Genomic DNA, 20,505 nt, shown 5'->3' on the forward strand with positions numbered 1-20,505 from the left:
TATTTAGATGTATTTATTTCTGGAGAAACCTAACTTGATTATTTAGCAGACATCACTTGCTTATATTCATTAAGATGATGAACGACCGACAAAGGCAATTAGTAATCTGCTGGCATTACGGCACAACATCCACATCGCTTTAATTACAGTCAGGAGTGTCACGACTTCCGCCGAAGTTGGCTCCCCTGCCTGTTCGGGCGGTGCTCGGCGGTCGTCGTCACCGTCCTACTAGCCGCTACGATCCCTTTTTCGTTTGTCTGTTGATTTTGTCTTATTAGTTTCACCTGTGTTTATTTTAGTTTAATTAGCTTCCCTATATGTAGTAGTTTAACTCGCCCTTGTTTTGTGCAGGATTGTTTTTTTTGTTACTCTGTTGGTTGTAGTTGTCATGTTTGTATTCTTCGGACTGTTTGGTCCTGCTCGCTGAAGTGTTTAAGGGAGCATTTGACAGTGATGAGGGGTGGTCGTTTGACCGCGGACCCATTACGGAGGCAGGCAATGAGGCAGTGATCGCTGAGATCCTGGTTGAAGACAGCAGAGGTGTAATTAGAGGGCAATTTGGTCAGGATGATATCTATGAGGGTGCCCGGGTTTACAGATTTAGGGTTGTACCTGTTAGGTTCCTTGATAATGTGTGCGAGATTGAGGGCATCTAGCTTAGATTATAGGACGGACGGGGTGTTAAGCATATCCCAGTTTGTCACCTAACAGCACAAACTCTGAAGATGGGTCGATGTGGTGGGGGGGAAATCAATTCACATATGGTGTCCAGGGCACAGCTGGTGGCTAAGGGGGGTTTATAACAAGTTGCAACGGTGAGAGAAAGTGGGATCCAGTATGTACACTCTGAAAATTCCTGAAATATAAACCAATCGCTCAACCACCTACTACTGTGCCTACAGGGATTCCCAAAGTGTTTAACTACAAGACACATCCTGTATCAAAACTGATGTTACCGTAGTTCGTTTGATTGTGAATTAGAGACCATGTAGCACTCTCTGCCCAACTTTCTGCTTCAAATTATATAACATCTGCAAGATTAAAAAAAACATGCTGGAAATATGGTGTGACTTTATTTTTCTGACAGTTTCATCTTCATTAGGCAGCACCTATAAAAACATTACAGGGTGTGTGTCAGCTCGTGCTTTTTGCTAGACCATTTTAACTACACAAAATATGAAGATGTTTTTTGTCTAATGTTATGATACTTCTCACCATGACACAGTTATGACAGGTGTCCTAACACTTTAGCTACAGCAAACCATTTAATCCAATATGTCATAACAGCTGTCATAACTTTTTCCGAATGTATTGTATCTTGATATTCAGGTAATTTGTACCCCCCCCCAATGGTGGCCATCAAATGTGATTTCTAACCACAATAATAAGGAGTTGCTGGTCAGAGTCTATGAGACAGGTAGGCTGACTTCAGTACAGAAACAGCCTTGAGCCAACTGAATCAGAAAATGAATAGGTCCTTCTCTAATTTCTCTGCTGTGACTTCCTCAACGCCAGGGTCACTCATCCATTGTTTATTTTGGTGTCTTATCTCCTGTGTTCTCTCATCAGCAGTTGCCATGTACAGCATCCTCCTCAAAGTCTCTCCCTCTTTGTGAAGGTACCAGTGGAGGTAACTGCTGCAGAGGACTGTCACAAGCCATTCGATGAGATGTTTTGGGTGTCCGTTTTTGTCAGGGTGAATTCCTGGCACAACTCTGCAGTTTCTGACACTGTACAGAATGTGTGATGAACAAAGAAAGTAACATTGTCAGCAAGGCCAATACATGACATAACAGATTCCATGGCCAGTATTCAGGATTATGGACAGGATTCAATCTGATTGAACTTTGTCTGCTTTGCACATTTGAAAGGAAACATTCCTGCATTTGTGAAGACCTCAATCACAGTAAAAACGACATATGTTGGAAATTATCTTTAAAAGGTGCATAAGTGACAAAGTGTGATCGGATTGAATCCTGGTCTCTCTCAGCCAGTGTTTCCCCAGGCACCTAGTAAATACAGAAAAGCAATATACAAAAACTAAATTAACTCAAATACTGAATTATAGTCATTCTTGACTGTGGCTTCTCTCTGGGAACTTTTGGATCTGACATTATCAGTAGTGCACTAAAATAAATCAAAAGTGGAATTCCACCAAGCGAATAAGCTAATCCACAACTTACTTCCCCACAAAAAGGAGAAAGATTAGGTACAGTAGAGCTAAAGACATGTTTCATCTAAGTCTACTTGTTTACACAATGTGCTGTTTGTCCTCAGTGCACTGTTGCACTGTTATGCAAGTCACCTCCAGAGCTGCACAATTTTGGGAGGTGCATGGAGTTAGGCACGGATCTTCTGTACAGCCAACGTTCACTGCAACTACATCATAATCTCTGGCGCCGCATGGACCCTTCGCGCCGTAGATGCCAGATCGACCAAAAATTGGGTTTTTAATCCTGGCCTCACTTCAAGACCCTGATTAAAAAAACAATTGTGTGAAGTATCGATATAATGTATGAATTGTCAATTCAACTGAACATTATAGATCAAACAATGATAATTAGTATTTTAAATTGTGATTTCATTTACATTTTAAAAACCCTAAACGTAATGAATTCAGCTGACACAATGCTGTAAATAGAAGACTCTAGCTGGTGGGTATAATGCCAGCTAATGTGTAAGGCCCTTAATTGACAATGTATCCCTGATATGGGTGAGTGAATGTCAAGTTCACTCTTTATCGCTTACACATTTTCAAATACATAAGAATAGTGAACGTCATGATGGAAGGATTCATTGCTAAAGTATTGTGTGTGGAACACTGATTAAACTTGATGTCACAGTTTGTCAGTAGCATATGGGGAAGGTTTGCATTTCTCTCTCCTGATCATCTTATGACAATAGTTGAAAAATAATGTGTCAGGTTTAGGATTTGTCTATCAGTCATGTCAGGAAAGTCATAAAATAGCCAGACTTTGATGCAAATTATGTGTGTCAGGAAAGTCTAAAGTATATACTGTACATACAAAAAGACTTACTGTAAGGTCCTTGCACCCTCTTGTGGCACAGACATGCATTTATCTTTGAGAGGCCTTGAATGGGGTAAAAAAAAATCAGTCGAAGCAAATAGAATAATCAGAATAATCAAATAGAACACCCAATTAATCCCAAATAACGACAACGAGCTACACAAATCCACCCGAAACCACTCATTCCTTTCATTTACAGTGTTAAATAACACTCATATGTGAGAACAATATTTTTTATGAACACATGTTTCATTTTGGCATTATAATAAGGTTGGTGGCAACATGAACAATTGTTGTGGAAATCTATTGAATCTCAAGTCGACGACAAAATCCACAATGCAATGCTCTCTATGTGGGCTGGCTTGGTAGCTAAATGTAGCTACACACAATAATACCAAAGATAATATCAGCATGTAAATTAGGAGTCTACAATCTCATGTTCAACCTGCAGATGAATGTGCTTCACAGTGAGGTCTGACATTCACTATGGCAGACACACTTATGAGGAGATGGGAAACGTTGCCCATACTCCGTCAACGGAGTCTATAAGTGGAAGTTGCTGCGGAGAGGACGGCTCATAATAATGTCTAGAAAGGAGCTAATGGAATGGCATCAAACAAATGGAACCCATGTGTTTGTGCTTAATACTATTACACTCCATGCATTAACACGAGCCTGTCGTTTCCAATTAAGGTGCCACCAACCTTCTGTGCAGTCTATTGGGCGCTAGCTCAAAAACACAACATTAGCGCACATTTTTTTCAACAAGTACAAAACATTATGTTCTTTCGAGGAAAATAGGCACGTAGATATACTGTACATTGACTTTGATAAGGGAGTGCATTATGATTAGCTTAGCAACCGTGTGACGCAGCGTAACAACGTGAATACAATTGGTTGACAGTCTGCTGGGTGGCGCGTGATACGTTCTTTAATTTATTGGATTCGTAAAAAAAAAATGTAGGAATATCGCAAAAATGTATTCAATGGTTCATTCGAGAGAAGGCATCCATCCTCCCAAGTTATGACATCGGCAAGTATTGAAATCTAACATGTGTGAGAGGTTTTCGCAATCTAAAAGTCGCATTCATATTCAATTCCATAGTAGTGAGAACTACTTTATACAGTGCTCCGTCATACCTGCCGGATTTCTGCGTGCTTGAATGCCAGTAACTCAGATACACATGAAAACATGAAGTGACCAGGGGAATTGATAAAACATCACTCAGAGATGCACAAAAACAATATTACATTCAAAATAGGTGAACCTTTCCTTGAAGCCTTGTTCACAGTGCAGGCCTTAATGCTCAGATCAGTTTTGTTGTTAAAATATGTTTTGGAAAACTGACTGTCCAAACAGCAAATTGGATGTGTGTGTGTGTGTGTTCAGACAGCAGTCATTTGCTGACTTGGCTACACTGGTTGCCATAGTAACGACGGGTGTGTGAGCAGTGGTGTTGAACATTGAACATTTATTTTTGATCAATGTAAAGAGAAAGTCATAACAATGAAATCACACTCATCATACATCATAATAACAATGATTGAATTCACTGGTGTAAATAAGTAACCCCGAAAGTGTTACGCCCCTGAAAACAGGGGAGAAATAATCACGAGAGTGATACGGTGTTGTATTCTCAAGTCAACATTTAGTTCAATCATTTCACAAAAGTAACACATTACATAACAGAAAACCCATTATACAAATAACACAGCAAAATATCTTATTAACAACACGCATGTTCATTCACAATCGACATAAAATGGCAGCTACTCTCAGTACGACGCTATTCTTCACTTCAACCGAGCAGGGCTAATATTACTCTCTTCAAACTTAACTCTAACTTCCTCAAGACGTTACTAAAACACACCTTAAACACTCTTGACATGTTCGCTAGTTATAACATTTAAATTACTATTTTTATCATCAATAAAGTACCTGAAAACAGGGGAGAAATAATCACGAGAGTGATACGGTGTTGTATTCTCAAGTCAACATTTAGTTCAATGAGAAAAGACCGCGAATTTCCCCAGGAATATGCGTGGAGACCAGAGCAATCGATCTCCGGCTCATAAGCTTAAGAGCATTTCGTAGATCACAGATTAACACTTTTAGGCACCACAAAATAAAGTAATCAATATAACGTTTACACATTACTCTCACAATTCGTACCCTTTGACAGATTTGAACTTTAACACAATTATATGAATGTTATCAATCTCTATCAACTAATACTGAATGCATCTTTTTAACCTTAGATGTTTTAAGATCCTCACATACTATGAACTTACTAATACTTTTCAATGTATAACAGGCTATGAATATGTCCTTTAACCTGTCACAAAAGCAGTAAATGTCACTCTGCATTTATTTCATTACGCAAAATATAAAAAAACAATGTCCGATCAACCCTTTTGCATGTATTTTTAGTGAGTGGTAAAATATTTGAAATAACTGACCATCGGTCTACTCAGTGACAGGTTTCTCAAGTGCTACGCCCTGACTCAGGCTGTTAAGTGCGGAGGTCAGTAGGTAGTAGTGAAGACATTCCCACAGTGCCAAGCATTGGGACACGTTGTCTCCCTTAGCATACCGTGCACTTTGAGCTCCGACAGCTTCTTTCCAGTGGTGGAGTGTACCCTCTCGTAAAGCACCTACAGGGTGTGGGAGAAAGGTTTACAGCAGGAGAAGTGAATATGATCGTCTAGTCAAATCTACCTTTGGAGAGACAAACGCCTTCAATGTCATTTATTAATATGTAGGGTTTAAGTTTTGAAAAGTAAATAGATAATAAAAACCAACCCAGAAAGGACTGAAGGGTAATAATTAAACAGTGGAGTGACAACATCCAGTAAGTGTAACTATTGTTCATTGAGTGGGATGTTATAGATCGAGAGACGTTTTTGTACTTGATAAGGTTCTGTCAGTGCCTCTAACTGCTGTAAGGCTCATAAAACCCTCTATTTAGAGTACACAGATCTATAATATGTCATGTGCATTACTGAACCTCGTGTTTTATTTATAGTTTACATCTACTGATTCAGAGGGGTTGGGCTAAATGCGGAAGACACATTTCAGTTGTACAAATGACTAGGTATTCCTTTCATTACCATCTACTGCCTTGCATGACCAACACTAAAACTGTTGACCAGCTAAATACTACCATCTGGCGGTCTGCTCATGAACTGCAATATTGCACTAGTTAATATGGGAAAGTAAAGAGTGACGGTTTTAGATAAAGATTAATGTGATTCAGAAGAGAACACAGGAAACTGGTCAATAATTTGTTCTCATGTAGAACATATGTACTGAATGAGTAATGTTGGGTAAAACCACAATTTATATATAGACAATTAACACTGGTTCATTCTAAACTAGGATTATTTTCAAATCCACTTTCTAGAGGGAGTCATGTTCAAATATCATGCAATTGTTTCAAAGCACATCCCATTTGGTTATCAAAAGGCTAGGATTAGATTATACTGGAGTTAAATTGTAAAAGCAGGTGTATTTTCTGTGAATATATATTTTCAGAGTAAATTTACTGAGTAAAAAGCTGTAGATCCCAATATGAATTTCCCATCTAATGCAGTAAGGTTATATTGTGCTAACCTATATTAAAACTATTGTGACCTTACTGTCCCATTGATCAATTACATTTGAACATTTATTTTCAAGCAGCATAATTTAATTATCTACTTATCAGCATTTCCTTGTTTGAAGACAGTATTCAAGAAAGAACGCAAACACAGATCTAGCTTGCAATTCAATATTGAACATTATCTCACTCATTGGCCAGTGCCTTCATCAGAACATTGTGTGCATCATCAGCCAGCTCGTTCAGACACTTCCTCAACATGTAGTAGGTTGTACCAAAGGAAATCCCTGCGGCAGCTAAGCTGCCGACAATAGGAATGTTACTGAACAGGTACTCAACCACCGTTACCCCTGCGAGAACTGCACTTTGAAGCAACTTGACAACCACATCTTTGTTTATTTCTTTGTTCAGAGGTGACTTGAGGACTGCTTTCAGCTCCTCCACTGGCACATTCATTCTGTTAGCTAGCCTCTGCAGGGACTCATCATCAAGACCAAAAGCATTATAGTACTTCTTGATCTCAATTACCAAGATGCTTACATCTACAGCAAAGGAAAGGCCTGGGATAGGTATTGCTGCCACAAAGCCAGATACAAAAGCTAGTCTCCATATGTTGGCTTTGAAAGCCTCCTTTTTCCTCTGGTTGATTTGCAGGGTTATATTAGGGATGGACAACAGTAGTACATGCCTCTTGTGGTCAGGAAGCTCTTTCTCTATTGTCTCCTCAAAGTCATGGAAATCGTAGTGACCAAGGTCAAAACTGGAGATGAGAAAGACCTTAGGAGAGCCCAGACCCTGATCCTCAAGCCCTGAGGAGCAAAACAAAGTAAAGTCAAATACAACCCCACTAACTACAATATGAAAAGACAAATTCCTTTTGTTTAGCAATAGAGTACATTTACATAATGCACATAGTGTGTAGACAAACCTTTGATGCAGTATTGTCTGATTGTTTCCAGTGTCTTATCCTGGTCAAACTTCTCTTTTCTCCCCTCAGCCCTCATGTCGTTGTCTATCTTGGAGCGAACAAAGTAGAACTTCTTCTTCATCTTCTGGATCTCCTTGGCCAGAGTAATGTCATTGGCTCTGAATCGCTCTGATGAGACTATGATGAAGAAATCAAAGCGATCGAATTCAACTTTCTGAAGGTACTCTTCTGGTTTGAAGTTAGCGGTGCCGATGCCAGGGAGATCCCAAACTTTCAAATTTGGGTATTTTGGGTGGGGGTAAGCCTTTGCCTCCATGGTGGTTTCCACCACACCAGTTAGAGCAGCTCCTTCTTCATTATTCTTCATGCCTCTGAATGCATTGACAAAGGTAGATTTACCGGATCCTGTCTCTCCGGTGACAGCAATATTCAGCTCCACATTATTAATCTCCTTCAAATAATCTTGAATCTTGCCTGCAGCTGTGGTCAAGCTGTTGTTCTTCAATGCTTCTTCAAGCTCTCTTAGTACTGCTGAAACTTCATCAATATTCTCCATGGCAATCGTATTTCAAATAAATGCAAGTGAATGAATGTATGTTTGACAATGGCGAGACCAGGAACTGGACATATAATGACATTCTTAGACCACACCCACCCATAACTGGCAGCAGCATTGTAAGATACCTTATCTTTATGGTCGACTTTGTACGTCAGGGTATGGGACCAAGGATAATGACCTGTTCTCTACATCTGGAAATGTTTATGAACATTCACACAGATTGAATACCATACAAGGTATGTGTCACGCACTGGCCATAGAGAGGCTTTTATTCTCTATTTTGGTTAGGCCAGGATGTTACTAGGGTGGGCATTCTATGTTCTTTTTTCTATGTTTTTGTATTTCTTTGTTTTTGGCCGGGTATGGTTCTCAATCAGGGACAGCTGTCTATCGTTGTCTCTGATTGGGAACCATACTTAGGTAGCTCTTGCCCACATGGGTTTTGTGGGTAGTTGTTTTCTGTTTTGTGTCTTTCTGCACCTGTCAGGACTGTTTTTGTTTTTATTCATTCTCGTTGTTATTTTTGTTATTTCAGTGTTCAGTTAATAAAAATCATGAACACGTATCACGCTGCACCTTGGTCCTCTCCTTCCAACAGTGTCACGTTCTGACCTTTATTTCCTTTGTTTTGTTATTATTTAGTATGGTCAGGGTGTGAATTGGGTGGGCAGTCTGGGCAGTCTGTTTGTTTTTCTATGTTTTGGGGTATTTCTATGTTTCGGCCTAGTATGGTTCTCAATCAGAGGCAGGTGTCATTAGTTGTCTCTGATTGAGAATCGTACTTAGGTAGCCTGGGTTTCACTGTGTGTTTGTGGGTGATTGTTCCTGTCTCTGTGTTTGCACCAGATAGGACTGTTTGGGGTTTTTCCACATTTCTTGTTTTTGTAGTCAGTTGTTCATGTGTACCTTAACGTATTAAAAGAACCATGGACACTTACCACACCTGCATATTGGTCCTCTGATCCTTTTCGCCTCTCCTCTTCGGAAGAAGAGAAGGAAATCCCTGACAAACAGCCTTTACAGTATGGCTGTAATTATGGCCACTTGGGTCAATTCCATTTCACTCTGTTCAAGGGACATTGTATCCAAACAGCACATATTGTGTTAAAAAATAAGTGAAATAATGTTCCTCTTTGTTTTACAGGTGAGGTGTTAAAAGTCCATGTTGAAGTATACAACTCGATGCGCACTATAACCTCAGTTTTACCAAAAAGAAAAGCAGAGCTTCTTTAAGCATAATAGGACATTCTACACTGATGACATTGTATAAGGCCCAGTGCAATCAAAGACATGATTTTCCTTTGATATAACCACAAAATGAGGTTGGAAATAATACCATTGAAATTGTGAATATGATAAACCCCGTTCTGTGTAAGAGCTGTTTGCCTGCCTGGTGACAAATGCTATTTATGTTGTCTCCTCCCCACTCAGACCACTCCCAGATAGTCCTAGCAAAACTATTTTTATACGCACTTACATATGACTTGACAGACTTCAGTGCGGCTTTTGACATTATCAATCCTAGTCTGCTAAATCTAATTTTACATAGGTATTCAGACACTTTGCCATGAGACTAGAAATTGAGCTCAGGGGCATTCTGTTTCCATTAATCATCCTTGAGATTATTCTATACCTTGATTTGAGTCCACCTGTGGTAAATTCAATTGATTTTACATGATTTGGAAAGGAACGCACCAGTCTATATAAGGTCCCATAGTTGACAGTGCATGTCGAGCAAAAACCAAGCCATGCGGTCGAAGGAATTGTCCGTAGAGCTCCAAGAGAGGATTGTGTTGAGGCACATTCCTGCAGCATTAAAGGTCACCAAGAACACAGAGGCCTCCATCACCACCAAGACACTTCCTAGACCTGGCCACCCGGTCAAACTGCACAATCCGGGGAGAAGGGCCTTGGTCAACACAAATCATAATATATCATCTCTGTAGGTGTCTCTGCTGGTGGTTTGTCATGTGAAGGACATTGAAGTGGATGTGACCGCTAACCTGCAGGAGAGGCTCACCGGGGTGACGGACCTCCTGTCACGGATCTCCATGCTTGTGTCTGAGGACCTGGAGAGGCTGTGTCTACAGCTGTGGGGCAGGACAAGTATGGTAACCTGATAGAGGAAATTATGGTTGAAATGTCTTATGTATACATTCCAATCAGAACTGACTAGTCTCTCTTGCTCCCTTTCCCAATTGTATATAATGTAGTCAGGAGTTTAGTAACAATGAAGGTCTGTTCCTCAGTTCATTCAGTTGTACAAATCTCCAGGTGGTGGGAACGGGCCGTCTCCAGATTGTCGAGAATGTTGATTTATGCTGACTGGCCTTGACTTTGTGCTGATAACGCGAGGGCCCTCTGCTTGTGAAATGGAACGTTTGGAAAACGCTGACGTCATTTTCAGTTTATAAACTGTGGAAATGTGTGTAAGCATTTAGTACTCTCTGGAATTAAACGCTCTTACCTGACTTTTAAGACTGGTCTCGATCTACTTCATACATAGTTAATGAACTTACACCTCATTAATGAATTAGAAACGAGTGCGAATTTGGTTTTGGCTGTAAAACAATTAGGAATTTAGAAATTCCTCTATCATAACCTAACCTCACTGTATGAAGGAGGAGGCTGTGTGTAGGGACACGCAAGGTAACCTAATTGTGTGACACCCATATTGTCTTACTTTGCCAAGGCAAATGCTCTATATTTAGCTATAGCTGTGTGTTGTTTTTATGGATAGTCATCTCCAATCTGTTAAAATATCTGTTTGTCTTCCTCTTAACCTGAATGGCGTTCAAAAGTTTGCCAACATAAATGTGATGTATCACCTATCCTTTGTTTTTTAGTTAATTTAGCTGTATACCGAAATGTCTTCTCACCCTCCTCAGACCGCTGAACCTGACCTTTGACCCTCGCACAGCCACCTGCTCCCCTCTCAGGAGAACCTATGGGCGCCTCTTCCCACTATAATCTTTGAACCCCACATCACTCCCCCGTATGACCTCAAGGGAATTCCCCGGATGGAAAAGTGGAAATGGTGTATGGTGTGAATGAACGGTCTACGCTGGAGCCTTCAACTGGATGAGTTCAAGCTGAGGGCCTGGCGCAATGTGTGCCGGGAGATGGTGGCTGGCCACTCCCAACACTCCCGCATCGGAATGCTGCTGGACTACCAGGCTGGAAAACTGATGTCCTATGAAGACGGCCGACGCAGCTGCTGACTTCCACTGTGCCTTCACTCAGGAGCTGTTCCCTGCCTGTTGGATAGGGGAAGGCGTCAGCGTCACCCTCTGCTCGCCATGACTACAACACGAAAGGGAATGACCGGGACCTAACAGTCTTTTATGGAACTAGTCTACATGACTATAGACTTAGACATCGCAACATTATACCTGCCCCATTATGGTGTCTGCACGGGCAGCACCATTGAGGCAACCTCCATTTCAAGTAAATTGTCTTCTACTACTTCTATGAGTTGGCAAAAAAACTGAAATGGTTCACACTGCCACCTAGACTGTGTTTGAACAGGTATAAAGCAAAGGTTGGTGATTTACTGCCACTTGGGGTTATGGATTTTTTATTGGCTGATACCACCTGTGATCTGTATGGAATTCTGTGATCTTTCTTTAACCCGTAGGAAGTCCCATCCCCCCTCTTTTACCCTCAGAAAAGCATAAATTCGGCAGGGCATGGACTCTTCAGGGATACTGGCCCATGTTGTCTCCAATGCTTTCCACAGCTGTGTCAAGTTGGCTGGATGTCCTTTGGTTGGTCCATCCTTGATACACAGGGGAAACTGAGCATGAAAACCCCAGCAACTTTGCAGTTCTTGGCACAAACCGGTGCGCCGGCCACCTAATAACATACCCCGTTCATAGGCACTTAAATGATATATCCCTATTTTTCTCAAACGTCGTGGAAGCTTGGCGTATTACACAAACTCTCCCCCTCCCCACCCCCACCCCCTTTCTCAACAAGCCTAGAGTCACTCCTACTTTGCATGCTCTCACCCTTTCATTCTAAAACGTGTGGATTTGTTTATATAGGCATAGCTAGCTAACTAGCTAGCCAGCCATTTCATACAGCTACAGCAGCAGTCCACTAGCTAACCACTGGACACACAGAATGTCGAGTGATGAGGTGAAATATAACTCCAAAAAGTATTTGTATTGTAAAACCATATGTCAAGTTAACGTGATGTGTTCTTTCAGTTCCCTTGCTAGCCTTGTTAACGTTTGCTAAACCAATGTTAGTTTGACACAATTGCAGCTACAGCCAGCTGCAATAGTTTCAACCTTGTGAAATTGTTTCGTAATAGCCAATGTATTTAAGAAAGTATTTCACATGGCAGGACATCCAGCTAACGTCATTCATTGTATGCGCAGGTTGCATTGGACAACATTGATGATGGTAGTCCAACTAGCAGGGCAAGGGGCAGGGCTAGAGGGAGAGCCAGGGGCAGAGGACGGACAGGCAGAGGCAGGCAGTAGAGAGACAGAAATGAGGATGAGGAGTCTTTTTGCTCTCCGACATGATAGAATGGCTGCCACACAGGTTTGTATTATGTTAAATGCCAATATATGTATAAAAAATAAAGTACTTTCTCTTGAATAGCTATTGTATAAACATAGTAATTGGTGGATGAATACATTTTTGTTTTTGGTATTTATCGACACGTACTACTTTCAGTAGAAACATGATCTAGTTTCATCAATTTGCAATGGAAAGTAGTTGCTTTGAATGAATCGTAGACCTTGACCATACATAGGAGAACAACCTTTTAGCTGAGTGTGGAGAGAAATATCACATTCTGCCTTACGGATAATAGTCTGTGTGCATCTGTTCATTCAGGAATTCATCATCAGGGAGCTGGATTATGCAGACAACAAAGAGGTGGTGAGGCGAATGTTTAAGCGAGAGCCAGGATTGGTTTTTGATGTCCTAGAGATTTACAGACAACTGAATGGTAAGCCTATAGAGGGAGAGGAAGTGTTGCGGTCAGGGACCAGCCTTCTGTGTAAGCCAGCTGCCACATTTTGCCCGGGTACTGCCTAGACAACAGATATTTATTTGCACAGGCGGTAAAGGGTTGACGTGCTGGCAGTGGCTGACGCAGCAGAGCCTGGAGATGACTCCAGGGAATACCGGCATGCTGCCTACACACAGTTTAGCAAGGCTTGGAGTAAGTTCTCATTTACCTACAGTGACCTGGCACAAGTCAACTGGTGTTAAATGTTGTTTTGAGGGTGACATTTCAACCATAGAATTATGTTTGTGATGTGGCAGCTTTGTGCAGGAAACTGAGTTGTCATCCCCAGTTACTGTGTTTGGAGAGTCAGGGATACCTTCCCTGATCCCCATTCTGAGTACACTGGGTTCCACCCTGGGTGCAATTTGGCATGATGACGTACTAGTGTTATGCCCAAAGAATGTCCATTGCCAGACACTTATCGGCATGACATTAGTATGACATTGTGTCACTTGCTGTGAACAGAACACAACCTCTCGATCAGTATGCATTCGCCACACACAAACACCTGCCAGGTGCATCTTCAGGACATCAACCTTCTTACTGGGCACATCATGCCATATAAAATATTCTAAAGGTTGCTTGTTTATTTCTCACCCAAAAGTGTCATACTGCACTTTCTCCCGGCACAATAAAGTTTAAAAGGGAAAATGTCCGATTTTTATTCATACATCTGAAAGTGTGCTTGGATAAAACATTTCACTTTTTTTTTTGTATATTAGTTTTTTCTGAATGAAAAGTTTCAAAGACACAATTGTACACATTTCAGACAACGTTTGTCTATATTGTTTACCGTTGACATAATTTTACGTTAAATTGTATACGCTGGCAGGATACTATCTGGTCCAAGCTCTCTCAGAGTTGCTTGGCCCTCACCTGTAGCTCCTCTAACATAGTTTAACAGCTAGAACAGGTTTACCAGGATTTCCCGCCCACTCCGTTTTCACGGGATAATACATTTCTATCAACATGATATGACATGTTGACATTATGACATTATGCCACAACTGTCAGGTTGAGGTATCATCTTGGCGAAGGACAAATTTGAGAAATGTGTCTTTCTTTCCTCAGTATTGTTTTGAAGGTTCATATGAGTTGAGGTCAGTGACCTGACTTGACTAACTGGGGTGATGTCAAAAAAAATTCATTGCATTATAAACATGCATTTGCATCAGTAATATCTTACTACTTTGACCCCTTTGTTGGGTATAAATGGGTTAAATGCTAGGATGTTTAATTAACAAGCAGAAAACAGGCCAACTCTGCATCAGACTTCAGCCCTTTCAGGGTCATTACTTCTCTCCAGCTAAGTTATGTTTTGAAGGTTCATACTTTGAGTTGAGGTCAGTGACCTGACTTAAGTACCTGGGGTGATGTCAAAACATTTTCATTGCAATTTAAACATGCTTTGGCATCAATAATTATATTACTACTTTGACCCTTTTGTTGCGTATAAACAAGGTAAATGCTAGGGGTTTAATTTCCATTTGACTTTCATAAGCTACATTTGTGAGTGTTTGTCAATGTATGCTAGTAGCTTCCTACTTGTTTCAGCATCAAATGATAACGTGTAATGGGTCCTAGTTCATGTTAACCTAATGTAGTTTGTTTACTAGGTTGTAGAACTGAGGGATATGGTTTGGGGTTGGTACATCAATTGTCTGTAAATGAGGATGTTGCCAGAATCAGGGGTAATGGTGTCAGTGCTAACTAATGTCACAGTTGTCAACTTGCATTTAAATTACTCTGCTGGATGTATACTAGGCTTGAGTGTCCTAACCGACAATTTGTTTCCTATTACTGAATGCTTACATGTAAAACCAGCTCTCGTATCATTAACCCATCGTATGGGGTTTGGTCTTTATATGCCAGTAAAAATCCACCTTTTGGGAAAAATATGTCAACGTTAAATTGTATACGCTGGCAGGATACTATCTGGTCCTACCTCTCTGAGTTGCTTGGCCCTCACCTGGAACCGGTTTACCAGGATTTCCCGCCCACTCCGTTTTCACGGAATAATATGATATGATGTGAAATGGAACCTAAATTATACGCAATGTCTGTCATGCAGGCCTTCTCTATCTGCATGACCAATAATCAACACTGGGTATGCCTTGCATCAGCATACCGTGTTTACAGTCGGCAAGAATTCAAAGCGTAACCTAAAACAATTGGCTCCATCTTTTGACCTACCGGTAGGGCTACCTGCTTTTGTTCATACAAAAATGCCTGGCAAAGCCTGAATTCAGCCTGTTTTGAACTAACATGTCAAAACAAGCATTTAAAGTTAAACAGGTATGGGATATCCCAATTTGTAAGTCGCTCTGGATAAGAGCGTCTGCTAAATGACTTAAATGTAAATGTAAATGTAGCATATGCAAATTATTTTGTTTGCTACAGGGTAGGCCTACCAGGTTATTTTACATAGGCTATTGGCTATTTTATTTAATAACGGTGTTGAATGACCTCTGTTCTGACTGTCTTGTGAGGTCTGATCACCCTCGCAAGAAAGACCAATGACTTTGGTTGAAATGTAAATATAATATATAAATGCCGAAGAAGTATGAAGAAGTGTATTGTTGTTGACACAAATCTAATCAGATTTGTATTTACTGTATAACTATAAGACTTTTTTATCTCTTGACCCCTTATAATTTTCCGATAGTTCTGATTGTGAGTTGTTCAAGTGAGAATGATAGAGAGAGCACTGCGACTGAACTGTGAATCAAATCAAAGTTTATTTGTCACGTGCGCCGAATACAACAGGTATACCTTACAGTGAAATACTTACTTACAGGCTCTAACCAATGGTGCCCAAAAAAGGTTGTGTGTGTGTGTAGATAAGTATTGAAATAAAACAACAGTAGAAAGACATTTGAAAAAAGAGTACCAAGGCTATATACAGTCAGGCTTATTGCGGTAGTAGGTACATGTAGGTATCGTTAAAGTGACTGTGCATATATGATGAACAGAGAGTAGCAGAAGCGTAAAAAGAAGGGGTTGGCGGGTGGTGAGACACAATGCAGATAGCCCGGTTAGTCACTGTGCGGGACCACTGGTCGGTCAAGCCAATTGAGGTAGTATGTACATGAATGTATAGTTAACGTGACTATGCATATAAGATAAACAGAGAGTAGCAGCAGCGTAAAAGAGGGGTTGGGGCAATGCAAATAGTCTGGGTAACCTGTTCAAGAGTCTTATGGCTTGGGGCTAAAAACTGTTGAGAATCCTTTTTGTCCTAGACTTGGCACTCTGGTACCGCTTGCCATGCGGTAGTAGAGAAAACAGTCTATGACTGGGGTCTTTGACAATTTTTAAGGCCTTCCTCTGACACCGCCTGGTGTAGAGGTCCTGGATGGCAGGCAGCTTTGCCCCAGTGATGTACGCACTACCCTCTGAAGTGCCTTGCAGTCAGAGGCCGAGCAATTGCCGTACCAGGCAGTCATGCAACCAGTCAGGATGCTCTCGATGTTGCAGCTGTAGAATCTTTTGAGGATCTCAGGACCCATTCCAAATCTTTTTAGTTTCCTGGGGAATAGGCTTTGTCGTGCTCTCTTCCCGACTGTCTTGGTGTGTTTGGACCAATCTAGTTTGTTGTTGATGTGGACACCAAGGAATTTGAAATTCTCAACCTTCTCCACTACAGCCCCGTCGATGAGAATGGGGACGTGCTCGGTGCTCCTTTTCCTGTAGTCCACAATCATCTCCTTAGTCTTGGTTACATTGAGGGATAGGTTGTTATTCTGGCACCACCCGGTGACCTCCTCCCTATAGGGCTGTCTCGTTGTTGTCGGGCCTACCACTGTTGTGTCGTCAGAAAACTTAAAGGTCTTACTCACGTCGGCTACGGAGAGCGTGATCCGGAACAGCTGATGCACTCATGCATGCCTCAGTGTTGCTTGCCTCGAAGCGAGCATAGAAGTGATTTAGCTCATCTGGTAGGCTCGTGTCACTGGGCAGCTCGCGGCTGTGCTTCCCTTTGTAGTCTGTATTAGTTTGCAAGCCCTGATGATTCAATCTTAGCCCTGTATTGACACTTTGCCTGTTTGATGGTTCGTCGCAGGGCATAGCGGAATTTCTTGTAAGCTTCCGGGTTAGAGTCCCGCACCTTGAAAGCGGCAGCTCTACCCTTTAGCTCAGTGCGAATGTTGTCTATAATCCATGGCTTCTGGTTGGTGTATGTTCGTACAGTCACTGTGGGGACGACGTCCTCAATGTACATATTGATAAAGCCAGTGACTGATGTGGTGTATTCCTCAATGTCATCGGAAGAATCCCGTAACATGTTCCAGTCTGTGATAGCAAAACAGTCCTGTAGTTTAGCATCTGCTTCATCTGACCATTTTTTATAGACCGAGTCACTGGTGCTTCCTCCAATCAGGAGGATAGAGCTGTGGTCGGATTTACCAAATGGAGGGCGGGGGAGAGCTTTGTACGTGTCTCTGTGTGTGGAGTACAGGTCATCTAGAATTTTTTTCCCCTCTGGTTGCACATTTAACATGTTGATAGAGGTTTGGTAGAACTGATTTAAGTTTTCCCGCATTAAAGTCTCCGGCCACCAGGAGCGCCGCCTCTGGGTGAGTGGTTTCCTGTTTGCTTATTTCCTTATACAGCTGACTGAGTGCGGTCTTAGTGCCAGCATCGGTCTGTGGTGGTAAATAAACAGCCACGAAAAGTATAGCTGAGAACTCTCTAGGCAAGTTGTGTGGCCTGCAGTTTATCACAATATACTCAACTTCAGGTGAGCAAAATCTAGAGACTTCCTTAGATTTCGTGCACCAGCTCTTGATTGCAAATATGCACAGACCACGCCCCCCTCGTCTTACCGGAGTGTGCTGTTCTCTCCTGCCAGTGCAGAGTGTATCCTTCTAGCTGAATATCCATGTCGTCATTCAGCCACGATTCCGTGAAGCACAGGATATTACAGTTTATGTCCCGTTGGTAGGATAGTCGTGATCTTACCTCGTCTAGTTTATTGTCCAATGATTGCACGTTGGCGAGTAATATTGACGGTAACGGCAGCTTTCATTGAGGGCGCAAAGGGAGGGTGAGCTACTCACATACAACAAGTGCATGAGTGGTGTGAGGGAAACCTGTCTCTAGTCTATTTGACTATTCCTTGAATTCCCTTATGGTCTAAAATAATTCCATTATGGAGTTATCAAGGGTTGTAATTCAAATTTGATTTGTTATTCTGATTTAGTTTATTTTCTGGACGCATGAATCGTTGTGTGAGTCTTGTGTTCAAAGGGGGAATGATGGTAAGTGCTTGTAGAAAAGAGTGATACACACCCAAATTTACTGGGATCGCTGCACAAATCTGTGACTAATGTTTAATTGGTCAAGAACACAATGCAGGAAAGCAAGTACCGACCTCTTTGTCAAGCCTACCAGTTCCCTGGGGCCCTTTGGTAGATAAGCAAATAGATTTTGTTCACATGCCTACCTGTAAAATAAAATAATATATGTTGGTAATGGTTGAAAGCTACTCCAAATGGATTGAAGCCTTCCCCACATCTAATGAGGAACCAAAGACTGTGGCTAAATGTTATTGTTCCACGATTTGGTGTACCACAAAGTTATGATAAAGATAGGGGGAAACACTTCAACTTGAAGATACTGAAATAACTTTGTGACATGATGCAAGTTAAGAGAATTGTCCATGTACCGTTTCAACCGTAAAGTTCTGGACTTGTAGAACCTTACTGTCACGACTTCCACTGAATGCAGCTCCTCTCCTTGTTCAGGCGGCGATCGACGTCACCGGCTTTCTAGCCATCGCCGCTCCATTTCTCATATTCCATTGGTTTTGTCTTGTTCTATTACACACCTGGTTTTCATTCCATAATTACTGCATGTATTTAGTTCCCTGTTTCCCCTCAATATCTTTGTGTAATTGTTTGTTTGTGATCTGGATTATTGTTGGGCGTTTTACTTTACATTTTACTGCCATGTTCCGTGTTTTTGGCACGGAATTGTTTTTATGTGCTGTACTTTGTGGAGCGGAATTAAAGTGCGCCTGTTCACTACACTCTGCTCTCCTGCACCTGACTTCGCCTACCGTACACACCCTTGACAGCTACAATGGCGTTCTGAAAAATAAACTGCCAGAAATGTGTGCTCATACAAGTGTTACCTGGGTGAATGTGCTACTGATGGCCCGTCCCTTGAGGACCCCCGCATCACCACCAGCTGCAGTTCCAGATCTGCATCTGTTGGATTGACACTAAGATGAAGTAATGTATAACTCTGATTAACTGTATTCGAGCTGTTCACTCACAGGTCTCTGCTGCCCAAACTCCCCCAGATGGCCGTCCCCATCACGATCTCCAGCCCTGAGATTGGGTAATGGTCAGGAGGCACAACAGAAGTAAAGAACCTTTAAAGCCCAGGTGGAAGGGACCACATCAGATGACCCTCACCACCCCAACGGAGGTAAAGTGCCTAGTGAAAGACACCTGGATCCACTCCTCCCACTTTAAGTAAATAGCAGAGCCAGAAGATGTCACTCCTATTACGCTTACAACCAAGTAGGGGCACTCTGGTTTTTAATTTTTTTTTTAACCTTTATTTAACTAGGCAAGTCAGTTAAGAACAAATTCTTATTTTCAATGGCGTCCTAGGAACAGTGTGTTAACTGCCTGTTCAGGGGCAGAACGACAGATTTGTACCTTGTCAGCTCGGGGGTTTGAACTTGCATCCTTCCGGTTACTAATCCAACGCTATAACCACTAGGCTACCCTGCCGCCCCAACCTTGGCATTGTCTGGGTGATAGCAGAGTTGGAGCCAAAGGTGGGTGAATGTTCTAGAAAACCTCTCCCCAACCTCTCCGCTCCAACGAGTCCTGGCTTCCACAGGGGGAAGCCCAGAAGTAGATGACCTGAACCTGATCTCTGATAACCCCTCTGACTTGAAGAGAAGCAGATAACCTTACAGACTGAGAGCTTGATTGGGTGGAAGATGAAGTGTTTTACAGTATATGAGAAGATTTGATTTTAATAATCACACCTCTCTGCCCAAGCAACCCATCACCCTGGCCTAAACTCTACAGGTTATTTTTGTAACAAAAATATAAACGCAACATGGAACAATTTCAAAGATTTTACCGAGATACAGTTCATAGAAGGATATCAGTCAATTAAAATAAATGTATTAGTCCCTAATCTATGGATTTCACATGACAGGGCAGGGGCTCAGCCATGCTTGAGCCTGGGAGGGCATAGGCCCACCCACTGGGGAGACAGGCCCAGCCAATCACAAAAGGGCTTTATTACAAAAGGGCTTTATTACAGACATAAATACTCCTCAGCATCCCCTCAGACAATCCCGCAGGTGAAGAAGCTGGATGGGGCGGTCCTTG

At 41.8% G+C, this 20,505-nt stretch overlaps 1 protein-coding gene and 1 long non-coding RNA gene across 3 annotated transcripts; both read right to left on the reverse strand.

Annotated features, from left to right (window-relative positions):
* Window positions 1-1,358: 1,358 nt before the first annotated feature.
* Window positions 1,359-3,090, reverse strand: LOC118357892 (uncharacterized). The gene is made up of 3 exons (XR_004820372.1): window positions 3,039-3,090; window positions 2,306-2,475; window positions 1,359-1,730 (listed from the first exon to the last, which is right to left on the reverse strand). It is a non-coding gene; the product is annotated as an uncharacterized LOC118357892 (long non-coding RNA).
* Window positions 3,091-4,484: 1,394 nt separating this feature from the next.
* LOC118358023 (interferon-inducible GTPase 1-like) lies at window positions 4,485-8,195 on the reverse strand. 2 transcript variants are annotated; one of them, XM_035735390.2, is made up of 3 exons: window positions 7,557-8,192; window positions 7,317-7,437; window positions 4,485-5,684 (listed from the first exon to the last, which is right to left on the reverse strand). In XM_035735390.2, the coding sequence occupies exons 1-3, from the start codon at window positions 8,110-8,112 to the stop codon at window positions 5,615-5,617; spliced, it is 747 nt and encodes a 248-aa protein (XP_035591283.1). In that variant the 5' UTR covers window positions 8,113-8,192; the 3' UTR covers window positions 4,485-5,614. The 2 variants fall into 2 exon arrangements, with proteins under 2 accessions (XP_035591283.1, XP_035591282.1); XM_035735389.2 differs by having other exon boundaries at window positions 4,485-7,437; window positions 7,557-8,195.
* Window positions 8,196-20,505: the final 12,310 nt, after the last annotated feature.

Source organism: Oncorhynchus keta, chromosome 25 (genome assembly GCF_023373465.1).
Source record: "Oncorhynchus keta strain PuntledgeMale-10-30-2019 chromosome 25, Oket_V2, whole genome shotgun sequence".
In the NCBI taxonomy this organism is placed as follows: Eukaryota; Metazoa; Chordata; class Actinopteri; order Salmoniformes; family Salmonidae; genus Oncorhynchus; species Oncorhynchus keta.